The sequence below is a fragment of the Anguilla anguilla genome, chromosome 5 (genome assembly GCF_013347855.1).
Source record: "Anguilla anguilla isolate fAngAng1 chromosome 5, fAngAng1.pri, whole genome shotgun sequence".
NCBI classification, from domain to species: Eukaryota; Metazoa; Chordata; class Actinopteri; order Anguilliformes; family Anguillidae; genus Anguilla; species Anguilla anguilla.
This window is the reverse complement of record NC_049205.1, coordinates 51,648,515-51,670,599: the sequence shown is the minus strand read 5'-3', so window position 1 is coordinate 51,670,599 and position 22,085 is coordinate 51,648,515. Positions and strand designations below refer to the sequence as shown.

Here is a 22,085-nt window from a genome sequence, read left to right as displayed (position 1 = left end):
ATTCCTGGTCTGACCACAACTGGACGTCAAGATGACAAGGCTGTGAAAACCTCACGAATTCAGAAGCCTACAAGGACGCATTTTGTGTGCCTCATTGTGCATTATGTTGCTGCGGCTTTCCGGTCTGTCTACCGTCAATGCTGATGTCTAATTTATGCCATTACGCAATAGCCTACTGGAATAAAAACCTATATTTAAAAGTCCATATACATAACGTACTGCGCCAGAGTGCGCAATAAAGTTACATGAATTTTATCGGTTGATAAGAACTTAATCTGACCTCGTCTTTCTCATGACTAGCTGGCAAACTTCTATACGCTGCGTGCCAAGACTTCACTGCTAACGTTCTTTTTGCGCTTTTCCCCCGCTGTTACCCGTTGTGTATAGGGAATTAAGCCGGCTTGAGAAACACGGTGTCATTGCAGGACTGGAATTTAAACTTGTACTCTAGCAGTGTTCATTCTTGCTATGTATACGTTTCCTACGCATTGCTAGCAGTTAAAGTTAAATATGCAATCTCCAATGAAAGTAGTTCACCGTCCAAAATGCGACATTTCCTACAGCAGCGACACTTCTGCTTTTCACTGCATTGCCCATACAGCATCGCTCAATCAGGTAACCCCTCTCAAAATGGCCGCTTGACACTTTCCCGGAAATTCAAACGTTTCGTTAGTGCGTTTTGAGTACATCACATGGGTTTCGGGAGTTAACTACATGTTAATACCTAGCGATGCTTAGCGCTGCTAAAAGGACCCTCGAAATTAACAAGCATAGTGGATATATAATATTAAAAAACTGAGAATTCGACATGTTTCGCCACTTTCCAAACACTTATGCAAGTCCTAGACCAGAATGGCGTCTGGACCTTGCCCCTCAATCTGTGTGAACAAACCTTCAACCCTGGTAGTTCGTGCTCGAAGAGTGATCGAAAATACATTAAACCAATTCGTAAAGTCGTAAACTCGTCATCTGAACGTTTTAGCCAATCGGTGTCTAATGCTGGCTGTGTTCAGCCCACGTCGAGACGGATTTTCTTCCCATACATGTTCCAGGGCTCTACCAGCATTGGACGTTTCCTGCCCTGATGCATGGTGGTCGGACGGAGGGATTGTTGGAAAATTTCAGAGGTTAGTATATAAATGTGTTTTTACCCAGTGTGCCTTATTTCAAACAGCCATCTCCAGTGGGGAAAGGCATACATGGAGGTCGGGTTGGCACACTAACGGGAAAATACGCAATAAAACACAAATCGGAGAAGACCGAAACTCGGAAATGTTTTATTATTAATTAATGGATTCCGCGTTCTTTACTTTCCACGATGCTATGTCGTGCACTGTTTCTGCTTCTATTAAATTGGAATTTTTAGCTGAGTACGTTAGCTGCCCAGACTGAAATAACGTTAATACAACTAGACTAGTGTGCATATTAGCCCATTTCCCTCTTGGACACATTATTATATAGTTTAAACCATATGAACTCAACAATTTGGACAAGGGTAGTTAACTAGCTACGTTATACAAATGCAAACTTGAAAGCTAAGTTGGTTAGCTAGCTAACTGTAGCTATAATAACTTTGTTGTAACATCAACATCGTTGGCCGTGGCGTTGTAATCAAGCATAATTTGTTTTCTTATAGTAATCTATTGGGTAGATTAACGTTTATTGGACTTTCCATGGGGTTAGCTAGCTAACGTTGGTCTAACGACATTCAGTTTTCTCAGTGGCGGTTCTACAAAAAGCTATATCAGTTCGCTGGTTGGACAGCCGGGCAAGCGCCTAGTTCCCGCTATACGCACCCTGCTTACATTGAGACGCTATAAGACCATATTCATAATGCACCTGAGCAAAATATTATTTATTTATTATGATTTCTCTTTTCTGAAAGGTCTTCATTATAAGCACACATGATTACTAAAGACCTAGCCTGTAACGACGTAATACTGACGTTTTACCCTAGTTGGCTGGCTAAATGTAACGTTAGTCAAGATCAAGCAAGTGAAGGCAGGTGCTTCTTGGGAATTAACGTTATACTTGCTTTTTACCAATCGGTGGAAAATGTGTTAGGCTATGGTGAGATCAAAATGTTTGGTAACTTCACATAATAATTAGAAAATAAGATGTCTTGAGAATTAATGGGCTGAGGCACAAGTAATTAATTTTCGATATGTCTAATTTTACATATGACTTGGCACCATGAAATTAAAGTCTCTAAAACATTATAACAAGTCCTGTAATGCCTTCTCCAAGTGGTTAAGACATGTAATGTTCCCGTTTGACCAACGTGGCAATTTGGCAGACAATTGATTCCTTCTGTTCAAAGCTTGCAAAGTACGCCTAATGCTGCATTGTGCATTGAACTGTCACATGAAAACAAACCCTTCCCATATGGAAATTGGTATGTGCCATCAATGCTGCCAAAATTAAGTTTGAAAAGTGTTTATTATCATTATTTTATTTTTCCCCAAATAAACCAGCCTTATATTGCTTCATGTTGCATACCCACCCCTGGCCCAAATAAACTGCCTGTGCCACTTAAGATTTTATCCTCCACGTTGCAAAATGTTCATATGTGTACATGTCACTTCAAGATGGGAAATCAAGATTCCTTAGTCAATTTGCTGCAGTATTCTGGTTAGGAAGGTGTGATTTGAAAGGCAACACTGGCCCTCTGTTGTACTTTAAAAGACTTAAGAAAAATGTTAAATTATGCTTCAATGAACACCAGTTGATGTCTCAAATTCTCTCGTAATATTGACCATATTATAATGTACAAACCATCCCTTACGCACGTTTATGACTGGGTTCTTGACAGCTTTTTTCAACCGAATAAGGCTATTAATCATTTACAGGAGTACATGCTGGTGTTCAACCCTATTAGTCCTTTAACTAAGGAGCTCTACTTCTAACAAAATTGCAGCATGTACGCCTTCTGTAAACATTTGTAAAAAAATTTGTAAAAAAATAAAAAAACCCTCCAGGTAACCCTTTTATTTCAGTCAGTTGTGAGGAAAGGTCACTTTTTCAGCACGCATTGTTGTTTACTGTTGAAACATAACAAACAGCGAATCTTGTTCTGACCTCTTGCAGTGACCTGAGCACAGGGTGTTTGTGTGTTGGGCGAACATGCTGTTAGCTCAGATTAACCACGACGCGCAGGGAATGGCAGAATTCCAGGATGCAGGCGGGGACGCCCAGCACGTCACGCTCTGTCTGGCTGAAGCCGTTGCCGTGGCAGGTGAGGTCATGGAGGGGTTGCCTCCAGGAGTGACCCATTAATGTTCAGCCATGCTAAGGATGATAATTCTGGATTTTACTTCTGTGGCACCTTTTCTGTATCTCAGAGAACTTTCTAGAAGAAGTAACTAGCCTAAACTTGCACCAATGTGTAGTGCTTGCATTGGTGATCTACTACAGGCATTCTGTGCCACACATTAGCAGAGGAGGCAGGGATCTGTTTCACCAGTTACACTGGACAATGTGATGTGCTGTGTCATAATTTGAGCATTGCAGTAGCTTAATGCAGTAGCTTCTTTATAGCACCATTATCAGATGATGGTGTAGTGATGTGCTCCTATCACAAGCCACATGAAAAAATATGTAAGAATCTTATCTTGCAGATGGCGATCAAATGGAGAGTATGGACACTGTAAGTCTGCAGGCTGTGACCCTTGCAGACGGCTCCACAGCATATATACAGCACAGTCCAAAAGGTAAGTTTATCCCCGTCCTTCTCCAGAAGTAACAGACATACTATGACCAGTGAGAGGCTAGCTGCTCTGATTGGTCTATGAGCATTTACTCAATAATGAATTATTTTAAGCAGATTAGATATTCAAAAAATATATCATGTTTTGTTGAAAAAAATCCTCTCCGTTCAGCTTAATGCATTGTGTTCTGGGCTGTCGGCATGTACTGTACAAGCAACCGTAAAAATATCAAATAGTCTCCGACAGGAAAGAGTACCTGAGTCACTCAATGCGGCATCTGAGGACTGCCCCTACAGCTTGTTTTCATAGTTTTAGAAAAGAAAGGCCACATTACTTGGCTGCTGAGGCTGTTGTTTTATGCAAGATAAAAAAAAGGATTTGCCTCCCACAAATCATTTTTCAGTATATTGGATTGATGGGTACCTTAATGAACTGCCAGGGCAAGCTTTGCTTGATTGGGTGTGGTAAGGTGTACTGCAGTACTTTCAGCTGAGGTGGTGTGAAGGTGTGACATGCTCTGTGTAACATATTCCTTCCTGCAGTTTCCCTTTCAGAGGGCAGGTTAATGGATGGACAGCTTATCCAGCTCGAGGATGGATCAGCTGCCTACGTTCAACATGTCTCTATGCCAAAAGCAGGTGATTTGCAAGCTGTTACCTTTGTGTTGATGGGGCTTGTATTTCAGAAAAGTAACCCTTTGACCAATTAAGCATACAGCTAAAAGGACTGAATAGGTTTTTCAGGTTCATTGATGTGGCTGAGGGTAAGAGCTGCTTGCCCTTGCTCTCCTTCTTGGAAGTAAACTAGAACGAGGCCTCCTTCCCTGTTATTAGCAATCTGGCTTAGACTCAGAGAAGCAGAGACGGGTGAGAAGGTAGGTGGGCTCACCTTTGTTTGATGCTGTAGGAGGCGACACTCTGAGACTAGAGGATGGCCAGGCTGTGCAGCTGGAAGATGGAACAACAGCTTACATTCAGCACACGCCCAAAGGTAAATGCTTCCTACCTAGTCATACTCTCACACGTGCATACACACTTACTCTTACAGGAACATACACACATGAACGACAGTGGACACTTGTTGTTATTGTTATTATTAGTATTAGTATTATTAGTTCTATTAATTATTAGTACCTGTTATCTCCACATTTAATTTCTGAGTGTTTTGTTTATATTTTGCCAGTGTTCTCTGCCCCAGAGATATATGACCAGAGCACCCTGCAGGCGGTGCAGCTGGAGGACGGCACCACCGCCTACATCCAGCACACCGTGCAGATGCCGGAGACCAACACCATCCTGGCCATCCAGGCCGACGGCACCGTGTCTGACTTGCAGGCCGACGGTGCCATCGACCCCGAGACCATCAGCGTGCTGGAGCAGTACACTGCCAAGGTAGGGCCGTCCTCCGCCGCAACCAATCAAAAATGGCACAGCTCCTTCACAGGCATGCCTTTCTGTGCAGCGTGCTGGCATTCACTGGGATTCACAGGGTTTTATCCATACAGTGCTTTTTACAGTTACAGTGTCTCAAAGACATTATGTGTTGCAGAGATGAGATGGTCTACCAATACAGTTGAATAAACAGAAAGAATAACGTAGATAAATGCAAGTGTGCATCATAATCTGGGTAAAGAGCATCTGCTGTTTTGCTTTCAGTCCCAGGTCACGAACTGTAGTGTTCCTTCCCCAGGTGGAGAGTGCAGAGTGTGTCATGGGAGCAGGGCTGATTAACCGAAATGACCCTGACAGAGGTGTTCAGATGCAGGTAATTAGGCTGATGACACCCAGTGATGTCATTGTTTGTTTTTTTGTTTAGTGTGTGTGTGTATGTCTTGTGTTGGTGACACGCCTGACTTCCTGTCCTGCCTCAGATTGTGCTGCAGGGTCAGGGAGGACGCAGCCTGCTCAAGGCCCAGCAGGCGGGAGAGAAGACCTTCCGCTGCGACTACGAGGGCTGTGGCAAACTCTACACTACGGCCCACCACCTAAAGGCAAATATACACACATGCGCACACACACATACATGCTCACACACACACGCGTGCACACACACACACACACGCTCACACACACACACACTCACGCACACACGCGCGCGCACACATACACGCTCACACACACGCTGACACACACACACACACACACACACACACAGACACTCTCACGCACAGTGACACATGCACACACGAACGTCTGCGCAGTCATTTTATATAGCATGGATTTTAAACGCATGTGTATTGTGTCTGTCTCTCTGAAGGTACATGAGAGATCACACACAGGAGACAGGCCGTATATGTGTGATCATCCCAGCTGTGGGAAGAAGTTTGCCACAGGTGACCAGTTTTGACACAGCCAGCCTTGCTGTTTGCACACACCTGCTGTTTTATTTACCCCATCTCTTCTGTGAAGTGTGTGTCATCCTCCCGTTTCTCAAACCTGTGCTGTTCTGGCTCGTTTTCTCAAGGCTACGGCTTGAAGAGCCACATTCGGACGCACACAGGAGAGAAGCCATACCGCTGTCAAGAGTTCAACTGTCATAAATCATTCAAGACATCAGGGGACCTACAGAAGCACATTCGGACACACACAGGTGCAGTAGTGTCACTCCAGCGTTCATGTAGCCTGCTTCCCCATTGTGACATCAGAGGTATTCTGCATGCAAACCATATGGTCTGCTCCTGTGTTTCCATACTGTACTACTCACTTAACTATAAGACGTCCCAGTTGATAACAGGAGGCTCTGCTTCTGTCTCTTGTGTTGCTTAGTTACGCATTTCTGTCTTGAAGCACCTACACCCCTTATATGTATTTTCATTATCAACCAGCAAATTGGAACGCTTTTTTGAGATCCAGTAATACCAAGGCTTTCAGAATACAGAGCTGATCATCTGGCTAATATGTAAATGGATATTTATTTTAAATATATAAGTAAATATTAACATTTTAAAAAGAGTAATAATGTGATGAAATGTGCTCCACCTGGGATCCACAGGGGAGCGGCCATTCAAGTGTCCGTTTGAGGGCTGTGGGCGGTCCTTCACCACCTCGAACATCCGCAAGGTGCATATCCGCACGCACACGGGCGAGCGGCCGTACTACTGCTCCGAGCCGGGGTGCGGAAGGGCCTTCGCCAGTGCCACCAACTACAAGAACCACATGAGGATCCACACAGGCAAGGCCACCTGCGCCTCTGTTCCGCCTGGGAGAGGGCCAGTCACACCCATCAGCCATTTATGCTTTCAGTCTGACTCTCATCATTGAACAGACAGGCACTGGCTTCTTGGGCAAGGTTAATTAAGTTATGAGAAAGATATTCATGGTGGAATGTGATAGAAGCTGATTTTCTGTGCTTTGTGTGATGGGTTATAGTTTATGATCTGCATGGATGATTTAATTCTGGGGTGCAGTCTGCTTAACCAAATTCTGTCTGTAGAATTTCTGTTCTTGTAGTATCTAGTATCTTTTTTGTTGTGAGTTTATTTGCTTTTTTTCATTCTGTGGAGAACTGTCAGTTGAACTGGCCATTAAATTCACATTCTGAAGAGGTTAACAATTGAGATGATCCATCATTCCCGTGTAATTACCTTTAGTACACTCTGTACATTAAGAAAACAATCAAACGCACAGCCTGCAGAATATTGATCTGCATGGTATTGCAGAATAGGAATGCTGATTCTTAATCCGCGGTTCAGAGACAGTGGGTTTCGTTGTTGGCGGTGGAGTGTTAATGCGAGCTTTGTGCCTGCAGGGGAGAAGCCGTACATGTGCATGGTGCCAGGCTGCGACAAGCGCTTCACAGAGTACTCCAGCCTGTACAAGCACCACGTGGTCCACACCCCCTGCAAGCCCTACAACTGCAACCACTGTGGCAAGACCTACAAGCAGATCTCCACACTGGCCATGCACAAGCGCACGACACACAACGACACAGAGCCCATCGAGGAGGAGCAGGAGGCCTACTTTGAGCCTCCCACAGGTCAGACACAACAGTCCCAAACTCGGTTTCACAGATTCAGTCTGGAGGACTGGAAATGAGGCTATGACCAAATTTCCCCAAACCGATGATCTATGAATGTTCAAATGGGCAATTTTAGGGTAAAGGGGCTTCACTGTTGTTACACCCCCATAAGGTGCATGACTGAGAATTCTTCAACTGCAGAAACTATTAATGACCATAAATGTAAATGACCATGATTCACCTGCTGTTTAAATGTGTATTGTATATTTTGAGGACCACATACATTGAAGGAGTCCAATAATGAAAAACAGGAGTTCACTCACCTGTGTCCTCTTGGAGTGCAATGTTGTTTAGTGTGAGAAATTGATTCAACAATTTACAGGATCACAGCCATAGTGGCCATACTTGAGTCAAATCATGTAATGATGTGATGAGGTCATGGTTTGTGACTCGTGAGTTTTTTATTTTTTCAAGTTTCTTTTCATGGATGTATTGGTGAAACTCTGACTAATAATTACACAGACACACACGCACACCTATTTACACTCACACACACGCTCCCTCTCTCAGAGAGCATTTATGGCAATCGCATGGTCTAATTCGCTATGACGCAGCATATTTACCCTTTGTCTAGACTTGGCTTGTTGTTAAGGTGACGTAGCTGATATGTGTGAGTAATCTTTGGTTTCGCCTGACTGTGTGTCATTTGGCTGGTGTGACTCAGACGCCATTGATGACCCTGGAGTTACCTATGTACCGAATGTGGAAGAGGAGGATTCTGGGTCGGAACAGGTGTCCACTGAGGTCCTAGGGCAACAGCACGTGTCCCTTATTACCCAAGATGGAACCCAGCAGGTAGACCATGCCTCCGAACGATCTCTAGCTTATGAGTCTCATAGGTTCCTGTGCATTATATTTTTTACAAAATCACATCACATTCTTTGAAAAGAACATACATTAAAGCGATAGACCAACCTTTTGGGAAATTTTTCTCTTTGGCTTAACTATCTTATCCGTAGTTGGACGATAAGATCAGTACCAATTTCATCCCTGTGCATCCAGTACAAAAATATTCGTAAGCTAGCCACAAAGTGAAAAGTTGCACCATGCCTTTAAGCTTCTTTCCATGTGCAATTATTACACGTTGGTTCACATTCTTCTTCATGAATGTTTAAGCATTTGTGCTACTGGCAGTATGAGGTGCTCTATCATGTATGTGTCTTTGTCCATGTGCCATTGACACAACCTGGTCTGTGGCACAGTATGGCCTCATTTAACCTAATGTGCAGAGGGCTTCCCTAACAAAAAGAGGGCTTCATAGACATGCTGTAGGGCGTTGCTAATGCACATGCTGGTGTTCCCTTTGCTCAGGTCAGTATCTCCCAGGCTGACATGCAGGCCATGGGAAACACGATCACCATGGTAACGCAAGATGGCACCACAATCACTGTCCCGGCACATGAGGCGGTGCTTTCGTCGGGCGAGACGCACTCGGTCACCATGGTGACAGCAGATGGTACTGAAGGCCAGGTACGTTCCTCGGTTATCTTGTTTCCTGTCTGACAGTTTAGGCCTTGGGAACAAGGTGTGTTGACTGTTCTGGAGTCAGACATAATTGCAATAAATGCTTTATTGACAAATATGGAAGCATCCATATCCTTCTAAACAGTTGGTCTCATTAATGTAATGCACAGGCATGTGTGCAATGCACTTTATGGTTTGCTGTTAATGTTATCGCTCTTGGGACTATACTTTTCTCCCTCTTGGGAATTGCTGCACTTTGATCCCTGATCGTTGCTCATATGTTTGCATTGTAAATTGCTCTGGATAAGAATGTCAGTTAAATGCCAGTAAGTAAAGGTTTACCCAGCTGTGTTCATCTCCGCTGCCCAGTGATCTGCTGAGTGATTTCAACTGATCTGACTGAGCGCCTGCAGGCAGAGGACAAGGATACATAATGTCCAACATTTCTGACTTGTATATCTGCTTGTCAATTTTGCCCCCTAAACGGAACTGTCTTCAAGGAAGTACTCAACTCTTTAGTGTCTCTAAATATGTTTCCAGTTTGTGGGGTCGCTGCATAATATTTTTAAACGGCATGGTGTTTCCTCATTGAAGTACCCTGCAGAATGAAACCTTGCCGTCTCGTGGTCAGAGAAGCCCAGTGTTCTCGCCGCTAGTCCGCGCCGCCCCCGGCCGGTTTAACGTGCGCGTCATTGTGTGCTGCAGGTGGCCATCGTGACCCCTGACCTGGCCACATTCCATGCGGCGCAGGCTGAGCTGGTGCAGGAGCACCAGCGGCACCTGGTGACCGGCAGCCCTCAACCCGTCACCCTGCTGGCCACCTCCAACGGCACCCAGATCGCCGTCCAGGTGGGTCGCCCGCAGCGCGCAGCTCAGAAGCCAGCAACCGACAGCTGACCATAAAGCAGACAAAAAATAAGGGTTCTTTTCTGTATCGTTCATGTTGCGCAAAACCTTGTATTTCCAAAAAATGTAACTCCCAGGAACAGCAAAAAAAAGTATATTTTTCCTCATTTCCAAGGAAAATATTTTCACAACGTGATTTTGAAATGTCTTTATTAGTTGTTGAGCAATAATAAATGGTTGTTTCCAGTGCATAGAGCTGAATTAGAACATGTCAAAAGACAACAAATGGACTTGGACCACTGATTATTCCATCTCGCACAGAGAGGGAGGGCAAGCATTTGTTTGTTTGGCTAATCCACAGCCTCAGCCAGGGATCACTGGGAACAGGCTTTGTCTGTTCTGCTGATCCATACAGAGGCAGGGAGGCCTGGGGCATGGAAGCCAGATTAGGATTCTGCCACTGTGGCCTCCGCTGCCGAAAGCAAGCCTACCGCTGCAGTTTAAGGGCGGGGCCGCGCGCTGTTGGCGCAATGCTTAAGTGCCTGTTTAGCATTTGTAAGCAGGATGTGGGTGTGGTCGACGCAAACATGAAATGAAGCAATCACCCTGTTTTCAGCTGTGGCCATGTTTGCTTACGTCAGACTGTTGTGGCTATACGTCACCTTCCCAGCCCCGTGAGCTACTGTGTGTATATCTGTTGTGCTTGGCAACAGAGGGTTTTCCTGCTTGGCAAGGATCCCTGCATGCCTGTATGATTTATAGTACATGGCATTGGCCAATTAAATGGTCTCCACGAGTCTGTGGAAAGATCTGTTTTTTAAATGGATGTGGGACTCTATGTAGTAACATTGCTATGGTGGTGAGTGAGTTGATTCTGAATGGTTTACAAAACCCAAATGACTATTTTTAGAATCACGGTTACTGCTGTTATCGTTGCTGTCGCTTTTTTATATATCACTTCACACCAGACTATGAAAATATTTTACAAATAAAATAAAATTTTATTTAAAAAATGAAAATAATTGCATGATTTTTTAAAAATGCACTGGAAAATGATTTTGGGAAAAATCTACTTTTAATGATGTAGTATCATTGTATTGTTGAATACTAGTCACTGTGTTTGATACTAAACAAATTAGTGGTGTTTGTCCTGGGGATTTGGCAACAAATTAGTGTGTACTGAAGATGCTTATCTCATCTTGTTAAACCGCATGTCACTGAATACTGACCTTTGTGATGATAATGGTAAGTGGAGGGGAAAACTCAGACTTAACTTCTAATCAACCTGCATGACTCCGCATAATCAACACACGATGTTACTTGAATACCTGTTAATCAATAGAAGGATGACTTCACAAGCTGTTAATGGGAGTCTCCATGTCTTTGATTTAGTGAAACTCAACAAAAATAACAATGTTTGCAATACTTGAATTATTCAATTGAACTGCAGAAATGGTTGGGGGTAAAAGCACTTATTTTTATGAACTCTTGAAATTCAGGTCTTAAGAACTAGTTTTTTCTGGTTTTTCTGTGTGTGTTTATTAAACTTGTATTTGATTATCTTACAGCTCAGCGAACAGCCATCTTTGGAAGAAGCCATTAGAATAGCCTCAAGGATACAACAAGGGGATACTCCCGGACTCGATGATTAACGATTACTTACCAGCACAGACTCTTCAGGGCTAAATAACTTAGAAATTAAATCCAAATCAAACAGGGTTCCTGTAGTTTAAATGTGGATGTTGTTGGACTGAGTGCTGTAATTAAATGAAAGGACTTTGTTCTTGTGTAATTTATGTACATATGTTTTAAACACGCGCTTAGGGGATCTTGTCACACAGATTTAGTCCTTCCTTGTTAAAATGTATTATTGAAATTTGGGGGGCTGATAAAGGGCTGGGTTTGAGTGCAGTTGAAGCACTGACCTGTCACACGACTGGATAAACCACATTTCAACTCTCCTGGGCAGATCTGCCAACAGTCATCTTTAACAGTGGGTGTTCTTTCTTGACAAATCGTTTTTTTTTTTTGGTCTGTGGGAAAGTTAATTATTTTGAAGCTAACAAGTATCTCTCCAGGGTAGCATCGTTTAAGTTAAATACAAATACACATTCTAATAATAAATTTGAGGGAAATTAAGAACTATCAAACTACTTTTGAGAGCTGTTTTTCCCTTCAAGATGCATTTCGTTCAGATACCAAAACTGGCAGGTTTGCATATTAAAACTGTACAATTTAAAATAAGATATTTTTATCTTGAAAACTATCAACTGCATTTCTGACTAGAAACAGTTGCTCCAACTCCTGCTTACACTTCACTGACATTGTTTAAATTGCCATTAGAAATTGTGGGGTTTTTTTTTTTGGTACTTAAAATCATTCTACCGAGGGACACTCCACCCTCACACAACACTTGCCCTCTGAGAGTAGACCTGTATATTTCCGTTTTTTTCTCCTTACAGTTATTTTAGCTGATGCTACTGTATGATGAAAAGGGCCACTGTGAAGCTGTTTTTTTCTTCTTCTGGGAAGTAAGGAACCTGACCAAAACTTTGGAGTATCAAGTGGGTTGCAGATCCCCTTTAACATGTCCATCCTTGAAAAGGGCTTGATGCAGTTTACAGATCAGTGGTTTGACCCCCACAGATTACCATGCTATCAAATTTTGATACATTTTTTTTCTTCTTGGTTGATGTCTTTACTCTGTATATATGCATTCAGTGCTTTAAATCCTCCATATATTTTAAAGTTTGATTATGCACAAGTGATGGATAAGCATTGGTTATGCAATATTAAAACATTTTGTGCTTTCCACTGTTCTGTTCCTCATGAAGTTGTTTTTCCTGAAATATTTTGGACTACCAGCGAAAATGAACCGCGTATATTGTAATAATCTTGTAATATACTAGATTTGACAATTAATATAAATGTTTCAATACTAAAAATTGCTCTTGTAAAATATTTTATATGGTATTTGCCTATATCTTAGCAAGCTACACTACACTGAAAACTATAAGCCTCCACAAATCCATTTTCTACTTGAAACTCTACATTCTCAGTCTTTCTCTTGGTATAGTTTATTTTGTGGGTTTATGTATGTAGGCCTACCACTTCCAAGTTATATAAAGGGGTTGTAATCCAAAGTGGCACCAGTTCATTTTTTTCTAAACATTTTCTGTGCACTTAAGTCTCTGCAGATATGAGGATCTCCTAAATGTAAATATAGCCTAATAAACCTCAATATACAAAGCTTTACAGATGTATCATACATGCTCTATAGGTTAGTTAATTTATGTCATACTACTTACTATTCACACAAATTGAATATTTGACATTTTCACAAGAATTCAGATATTGTTCCTAATTTTGATAGTTAATGTACATTAGCGGGAGTGCTATTTTTAACCAAAAACATGTAGGCCTAACCTAAATATGGAATGTCAGGAATTGAAATTGAAACTGATTGAAGCATGACTTGAATACAAAAGTGAGTGTGTTTTTTATTTTATTTTTATATTAGGGTTACACTAGACCATTTCTTTAGAATATTGTAATTATTTTAAGAATATTGTAATTGTCATAAACGCCGGAATTCAAAGTCGCTCAGATAAACTGCCTGCATGTCCCTAAATGGTATGTCAACATACAATTAGACCAGCTTGTCTTTGCTATAATGACTCAATTAATCACGACACAATAGAAGAACAAGTATTACATATTAAACGGCCGGAGCCTTGATTGATCTGTGCAACTAATCTTGTCCTTATTTTGGAGGCGAGAATACAATAGATTAAAGATGAGCGTTCGCGCCAAAATTACGCATGGCTTTTGATAGAACCCTGCTGCTAGACGTCTGGCCCGCCCATGTTTCAAACCCGCAGACTCGCTTCTCGTTGGCTGAGAGCTGGAGTCATTTGACCAACGGTCGCGGGAAGCACCGAAGTGGGCAGATCAGAAGTTTGGAATTGCTGAAATTTGCTAATTTAGTAAACAAACACACAGATTCATAGTTAAAAGTGTTGTTTTGTGATGAGTAGTTTTACTTTTTTAGTCTTGATCATCGTTCATCATATGCGGTCTGACTAAGCGATTTTGTGAACGTAAAAAGTGAGCGCTAGTAATCGGAGGGTCACGCTGTAGCCATTTTCGCTGTGCGGGGGGTAAGTTTGCGCTGCTTTGGTTAACTGTAGCTAGCAAGTTAGCTAGCAAGCTAACCGTCTCACTTGTCACTTTTACATCTAGTTGTTCAAGTAAGATGTTTTTTAAATACAGTAGATAAGAACACGTGGGCTAGACGGTGCGATACACTTTGACTGATAGCTATTTTTTCTGAACAGGTTTTAGGGAACGCGAGTACGTTAGCTAGCGAGTGCTAGCTAGTGGTCTTGTAAACGTGGAGAAATGAGTTTCAGCTGCCGAAGACAACACGGGAGCAATTCTCCAAAGATGGGACCTATTCGGCAAAAATTACAGTTTACTCCAAGTGACGGAGAAGAGGAGGACTGCAACAACAGCACAGGAGCAGAGTCGGGCTTCACTGAGATCGACTCCCCGCTACCGCTGCGGCGACAGAATTCAGCGGAGAGCCAGCGCGAAGATGGCGATGTGGAGCTCTGGGACGAGGAAGGGTTTGGATCGCCGTCCCCCGTGAAACAGCGTAGAGTCCTCGTCAAGGGGTCGCCATCTCCAAGGAAGAGCCCCCGGTCTTACGACAGTTCTTCCCCGGATATGTACCGCCGGGAAGATAGGGAAGGGTCAAGTTCTCCTATTCCCGATTGCCCAGATACACCTCCCCATAAAACCTTCAGAAAGCTCCGGCTGTTTGACACGCCGCACACCCCAAAGGTAGCTATTTTTTGCTGTTCTTTTGAGTTGCTATTTTACTTTAATGTTGGCCTAATAAGTAATTGCGTTTGCCCTGTATCATTGTCATTGTTTACATTTAGAATTATGACACTAACTCAAAGATTTTGGGGAATTCAATGCAAGTTAGCTAGCTGACGACAGTTTGCTTGGTTTACCAGTATGACCGTAGACAGGCACCAGAAATGTTGCTTGGGAATGGAATATTGGTTTGGATTAGAAAAGTTTGCTACCTATCTCGCAACATTCAACGTTAATTACTTTTATTTCTTGCCAGGCTAGCAAGCTCCATTGGCAATTAATATAGTGGTGCCACTGAATGTCCAACATGCCCAAACGTGTATTTGTAGCCATTTTGTTTCATAGTTGAATCATTGTCAAAAACAATAAATACATTTAGGATATACCCGTACGAAGTTTTGCATCCTTGCCTGTACTTGATGGGATTGTCATACCTGTTTGATCTTTTTTAGATTTAGTTGATAATTTTGTTATGTTAATTGTGCCAGGAAATTAGATTAGTAAGCACCTTGTTTGAGACGACTGAAATATTTGTTTGGAATGAATACAGTTCGTTGCCTCAATTTACCTCATGCAACTTGCTTATTTGAATTTTTTGCAGAGTTTGCTGTCCAAAGCCCGGGGTGCGGGTACTGTGTCCTCTAGTAGGAGAGTAGCCCTCTTCAAGAATGCAGACTCATCGGGGAAACCCACCACGGACTGCAAGTGGAACCAGACACCCCGAATTAACATAAACCCTTTCACGCCCGACTCGCTAGTCGTGCAGTCAGCTACACTCCAGAGGAATACTAGGAAGAGGTCACACTGGAATGAGTACGTTTCAAATTCAGTTTCCTATTGCAATATAAAGTTGTTTGACTACACTAGTAGATTAAAACTCAGCGAAATACGTGTTAACTGGTGAACACTTTCATAAGTATTCTTATATCCTGTCCACCCATTCTTGCTTGTGATGTGATCTGAAGAGCTGAAATTTAAATGAATCGTTTTTTCAGTGATTTTAAAATATAGATTCTAATCTAAAATGATTCAAGTTGCCTTACATGACTCCACTGGCCTTGTAAATTTGGCTGACTACTGCATGACTAAGTAATTTTGCAGAAAGGCAAGACCACGTGGTCGCCCACTAACCATGTGCTCCCTACTTTTGCACTACTGCCCTCTAGTGTTTGATTTTCGGTCTGACATCTCATTTTTTCTCCGCAGCTCTTGTGGAGAAGATATGGAAGCCAGTGATGCTGAATTTGAAGATGAAATCATTCCTCCAAAGGTATGAGTGTGTTCATTATTTCATTACCCTATTTGTATTATGGTTGGGAATAAAGATGTTAAAATGCAATTGTTTTAAATTAGGCATTTTAAAATGCAGGTATGGTTGCTAAGTCCGGATTGTTGTAAATTTGTCTTGGGAGTAGAGAGGACACCAGTGATTCAAAGTGATAAAATAAATGCAGTGCAGCTGTCAAAATGAGTCAAAAACACGCACGCACATTGCACATGATATGATAATGTGGTTCCAGTTTATGCTCAGAGCTGATCGTACGCATGTTTCATGAATGAGACCCATTGTTTTGGTGGCGAACAGTTGGCACCCTTAAAGTGAAATTAAAGTGGAGTGCCGTTGTGTCTGCAGAGGATAACCATAATGGAAAGCAACATGACGTCCCGGTACGCCACGGAGTTCCACGAGCTGGAGAAGATCGGCTCGGGCGAGTTCGGCTCCGTGTTCAAGTGCGTGAAGAGGCTGGACGGCTGCATCTACGCCATCAAGCGCTCGAAGAAACCCCTGGCGGGCTCCATAGACGAGTGAGTCTCGTTCTCTTCACCCCACGAAGAGCCACAAACCAACATGGTGACTGCCTGACACTGACCTCCGCTTTCTCCTCTCACAGGCAGAATGCGCTCCGGGAGGTGTACGCCCACGCCGTCCTGGGACAGCACCCCCATGTGGTCAGATACTATTCTGCATGGGCAGAAGACGACCACATGCTGATACAGAACGAGTACTGCAACGGCGGGACGCTCTCCGACATAATATCGGAGAACTACAGGACCTTGCGCTTCCTGTCCGAGATGGAGCTGAAGGACCTGCTCCTGCAGGTGTCCCGCGGGCTGAAGTACATTCACTCCACGTCGCTGGTTCACATGGACATCAAGCCCAGTCAGTTGAATTTTCCCAGCTACATTTTTCCCACGCTACGTGGGTAATTTCAGCGATTGTCAGCTTTAGGGTGTTTACAAGGATTAAATCATATCCCCTCTATTCTTTCAGGCAACATCTTCATCTCTCGAAAGACCGTTTCATTTGTGGATGAAGGCGATGAAGACGATGGGCTCACAGGAAGCGTTGTGTACAAAATAGGTAAGGATTGCTGTAATCCTTTGAAAGCTAGCGTTTGGCTGGTGTAAAATGAATCCTTGTGCTGAATCTGAAAACTTGCCATCCTCTGTTTCAGGTGATCTTGGTCATGTGACCCGGGTGAGCAATCCTCAGGTTGAAGAGGGGGACAGCAGGTTCCTGGCAAATGAGGTCCTCCAAGAGGTGAGTGTTTTTACATCATTTCTTACCCATTTGTTTGACTCATGGGAACATCTTAGACCTAGAATGTTGTATTCCAAGTGATATTTGCCATCATTGCATTAAGTTTGTTCAGGGTTCTTTTAGGTCCCAGGAAAGCTTGAACGAGTGAGTTTTAATGTGGAAACTTTAAAGTGAAAATTCTTGAATAGATGTCTTGTATAAAGAAAAAGTGTTGTGGTTACTGTGTGATAGTGGGATGTTCTTGGGATGTTTGTTTATGTTACTTACAAGATAATTCATTCTAAAATAGGGTATTAGCAATTCTTGAAAATTGTCCATGGAAAGTTCTTAAAGTCCTTTGTGTGTACTTGTTATGCTTTTACTAGTAACTCATTCTTAATATACATGTTTTATATTCTAGGATTATAAGAACCTGACCAAAGCAGACATCTTTTCCTTGGCACTGACGGTGATCAGTGCCTCAGGGGCGGAGCCTATGCCCACCAATGGGGACAAGTGGCACGAAATCCGGCAAGGAAAACTTCCCCGGATACCACAAGTGCTCTCTCAGGAATTCTTAAATTTACTGAAGGTATGAGTGCAAGTCTTGCTCTAAATTGTTTGTGTGAAATGATCACCTTTCTCCAGTGAACTGATGTTTACATGTAGCACAAATGTTTTGTTGTTTTATATACAGGCCATTATTGTTTGCCCCCCCCCCCCAAATTTGGTGCTTAATAGCAGTGTTTCTTTTCTTTTTCATATTCCAATGTTTTTGATGCATTTTTATCATCATATCCAGATGTGCAGTTTACTGTACGAAAATCAAAACCTCAGGCTTAAAAACTTTTGCAATGCTAAAAGTAAGAAAAAGATTCTATGATCTCTCCTCAGACTTAATTTCATTAAAGTAAAATGACATTATCAGCCATGCCAAACCTGACAAGTCAACAGTAGACGCTCTGGAAGGTTTCGTGTTCTTGGTGCTGTGGAAATGGAACCATCGCACGATGAACCATGAGTTCTGTACAGAGCGGTGGACAAATGCCTCGCTCTTTAAATTTCAACGTTTCTACGTGTGGCATTTGTTCAGCGGTGGTATAAAACCGCGTGTCGGTGTAAAAGTGAAACCCGCCGAGGCCTGTTTTTGGTAACGCCGCCTCCTTCTGGTTTTAGCTGATGATCCACCCGGACCCGGAGCGCAGGCCGTCGTCGTCGGCGCTCATCAGACACCCGGTGCTGCTCACCGCCGCGCGCATGAGCGCCGACCAGCTGCGCGTGGAGCTCAACGCCGAGAAGTTCAAAAACGCGCTGCTGCAGAAGTACGTGCAATCTCTGTGCAATCTCTGTGCTCTCTGTGTGCTCTCTGTGTGCTCTCTGTGTGCTCTCTGTGTGCTCTCTGTGTGCTCTCTGTGTGCTCTCTGTGTGCTCTCTGTGTGCTCTCTGTGTGCTCTCTCTGTGCGCTCTCTCTGCTCTCTCTGCTCTCTCTGTGCTCTCTCTGCTCTCTCTCTGCTCTCTCTCTCTGTGCGCTCTCTGTGCGCTCTCTGTGCGCTCTCTGTGCTCTCTCTGCTCTCTGTGTGCTCTCTGTGCTCTCTCTGTGCTCTCTCTGTGCGCTCTCTGTGCTCTCTCTGCTCTCTGTGTGCTCTCTGTGTGCTCTCTCTGCTCTCTCTGCTCTCTCTGTGCTCTCTCTCTCTGTGCTCTCTCTCTCTGTGCTCTCTCTCTCTGTGCTCTCTCTCTCTGCTCTCTCTGTGCTCTCTCTGTGCGCTCTCTGTGCTCTCTCTGCTCTCTGTGTGCTCTCTCTGCTCTCTCTGCTCTCTCTCTGCTCTCTCTCTCTGCTCTCTCTCTCTGTGCTCTCTCTCTCTGTGCTCTCTCTGTGCTCTCTCTGTGCGCTCTCTGTGCTCTCTCTGTGCGCTCTCTGTGCTCTCTCTGTGCTCTCTCTGCTCTCTGTGTGCTCTCTGTGCTCTCTCTGCTCTCTGTGTGCTCTCTCTGCTCTCTCTCTGCTCTCTCTGCTCTCTCTCTGCTCTCTCTCTGCTCTCTCTCTGTCTCTCTCTCTCTCTGCTCTGCTCTCTCTCTGCTCTCTCTCTGCTCTCTCTCTGCTCTCTCTCTGCTCTCTCTCTGCTCTCTCTCTCTGTGCTCTCTCTCTCTGTGCTCTCTCTCTGTGCTCTCTCTCTCTGTGCTCTCTCTCTGCTCTCCACGGCTAAAAATCAAACTTTTTTTTTTTGGTATGTTTTTATCTGTTGATCCATTGTCTTTGGCAAACACGAATGTTCAATGTCTAAAGGGATGCATTTCTTTCATCTATACGTTGTCTTCAAGGCACAGTCAGTGTAGGTTTTAAATGCTGCTTATTTATCTGATAATGTGTTTCGACATACAAGTTGCATTCAGAATTTTGAGTAATGTGAAATCATATTAATGCATAAATGGATGCTGCTCTGGTCCTGCAGTCCACGTTGTGATTGAAACCTGCATTTAAACTAGACTGTAACTGGAGCAGGAGTTTTAAGTTTGGTCTGGATTGTTGACGTTGAGCTTTTCTTCCTTTCTTCAGGGAGCTGAAGAAGGCGCAGATGGCCAAGGCGGCCGCGGAGGAGAAGGTTTTGGGCACAGACCGAGTACTGACGCGCTCCACCGTCCAGTCCAGCAACAGGACGTCCAGGCTCATCGGCAAGAAGATGAACCGCTCGGTCAGCTTGACGATTTACTGAAACGGACAATTTCCTCAAGCGGCTTTTTTTTTTTTTTTTTGCGCTGAACCACAAACTGAGAAGCCCTCTGAAGGGCAGGCGGAGTAAACTTGTGGACAAGTTGGCACTGTCTGTGGACTTAAACTCTGCTCGGACTGCGGGGGACTTGTGAAAGAGTGGGAGGGGGTGGTTCAGTTCATTTTGTTTTGTTTTTTTTACTGAAGCGTGACCTAAAACTTTCCAATCTTAATCAAAGTCCTTCAGAGTGAAGGGATGTTCAGCCCGAGCACTTGAGGGTTTTCCTGCGAAACAGTTTTGCTTCTTAAACTAGAGGGGAATAATGTTCCAGAGCATTCTGTTCAGTGCGAGGGTCTAAGACAGTTAATATTGCACCTTACAGCCTGTGAAGTACCTAAATTCAGGTAAAGCTGGATCACCAGATAAGATTGTTTAAGAAAATGAGCACTTTGAGGGCAATGAATAAATTTGCCAGATACAGCCTGCTGCTATAAATGTTGTCTTTCCGTAACTAGGGTTGGAGAGATCCACATCTCAAATCTTGTACATTTAACAAAATACTGATTTTATATGAACTGCTGTCAGACACAGAAAGCAATAACAACATGGTTGATGAGAACAGGCCTTTCTGCCTAGTAATTTTGTCCATTGGGTAGAGTGTAATCCAGCACTGAACACCCTTAGGGTGAGATGCAAGTTGTCAATTTGTGTTTTTGTTTTTTTTGTTTTTTTAAATTCTTTTTTATTTTGTATTTGGTGACTTACAAAACTGTAATTTTATAACCCAGTTTTTACTTAACCGATTGAATGTACCCTTTTCTCAATTCATAAATGCACGTAGGCCCAGAAAAAATGCAGTTTAGGTGAATTAATACAGGATGTGTTTTAAAAGCTCTTATTTGCCTTAATGTTCAGTTTTGCTTTTAACTTAACGCTCCTCGCAGTCCACAGAAGGTTACAGTATTTGGTGCTAGAAAAATGTTTTCTCTTTTTTCTCCCTCAGCCTATCTCTCCAGCCCTGACAGTAGCATTAAAACAGTCGTTAATATGTTTAGTTTACCGTACGTGAATAATGCATTTCTTTGTTATAATGCACAATCAGCGCAAGGATTTGTGCATTTGTTTATTACATTTTGTAGTTTAATTTTCACCATGAGTCTGTCACATTCTCAGCTTTAGAAATTCCTCATTTTGTTACAGATTGTACAACTGTTCTCAATAAATTCAAATTTTCTGGATCAGTTTCCTCTTTATGTGTTGCCAAGAAACTGGGGTGACCATAAATGCACATTTTTCTCAATTCAATTTTTTAGAAAAAAAATGTAAGACTGCTGCAAGATGTAAAACTAAACGAAAGCTAAAAAGGCTCCTGTTTCTAAAAGTGAAAATTGAAATATTCCATTGATACATCACAAGTTTTAGTTTTGTCAAGGATTCTTTTCAATTGGTTCTGGTAATTTGTAATGAGAAGTAATCAAAGTAGCACCCCTCCCCTCACCATGTACTGTATAACTTGAGAATACGAACCTTTTAAATAATGACTGGCTGCAGGAGTCTGTTCACTCGCTCTAAAACAAAGATTTAATCAAAATACTTGGGCTCCGTGAAAATAGATTAAAACACGAAGGCCGTCATTTTTATATAATACATTTAATTGTGCATTTCAACATGGGTTCAAGTTACTGAAGTATTCTGACGACTTGAATATTTTAAGCCCGTAATTTGAGAGGGTTAATTTACTGTCGTACTGAATATTTTAAACAAAAAAAACTGCATATTCAGTTGCTGCACATTGAAAAACAGCTTATTTTTCATATCTTGAAACCGGCATGTCCGTTTTGAAAGCGCATAACTGCGTTCAATAATGACCTGAAACTTATTTTTGACTGAAGTCACGCACTCAGCGCTAAGCGGTGCTGTAACTATGGTAGTCGAACGCTT

At 42.8% G+C, this 22,085-nt stretch overlaps 2 protein-coding genes across 2 annotated transcripts; both read left to right on the top strand.

Annotated features, from left to right (window-relative positions):
• Positions 1 to 933: 933 nt before the first annotated feature.
• On the top strand, positions 934 to 12,836 carry LOC118226916 (zinc finger protein 143-like). Its single transcript, XM_035416914.1, has 16 exons — positions 934 to 1,127; positions 3,088 to 3,235; positions 3,618 to 3,710; positions 4,250 to 4,345; positions 4,614 to 4,697; positions 4,890 to 5,098; positions 5,397 to 5,471; positions 5,578 to 5,697; positions 5,964 to 6,039; positions 6,171 to 6,296; positions 6,699 to 6,878; positions 7,455 to 7,682; positions 8,389 to 8,519; positions 9,036 to 9,194; positions 9,894 to 10,037; positions 11,603 to 12,836. Exons 2-16 carry the CDS (start codon positions 3,124 to 3,126, stop codon positions 11,684 to 11,686), a joined length of 1,917 nt encoding a protein of 638 aa, XP_035272805.1. The 5' UTR covers positions 934 to 1,127; positions 3,088 to 3,123; the 3' UTR covers positions 11,687 to 12,836.
• A 1,106-nt stretch (positions 12,837 to 13,942) lies between these two features.
• Positions 13,943 to 21,382, top strand: LOC118226917 (wee1-like protein kinase 1-A). The gene is made up of 11 exons (XM_035416915.1): positions 13,943 to 14,194; positions 14,372 to 14,879; positions 15,520 to 15,731; positions 16,125 to 16,188; positions 16,552 to 16,724; positions 16,811 to 17,079; positions 17,191 to 17,280; positions 17,375 to 17,460; positions 17,861 to 18,031; positions 18,616 to 18,761; positions 19,991 to 21,382. The coding sequence occupies exons 2-11, from the start codon at positions 14,436 to 14,438 to the stop codon at positions 20,145 to 20,147; spliced, it is 1,812 nt and encodes a 603-aa protein (XP_035272806.1). The 5' UTR covers positions 13,943 to 14,194; positions 14,372 to 14,435; the 3' UTR covers positions 20,148 to 21,382.
• The last annotated feature ends 703 nt before the right edge of the window (positions 21,383 to 22,085 follow it).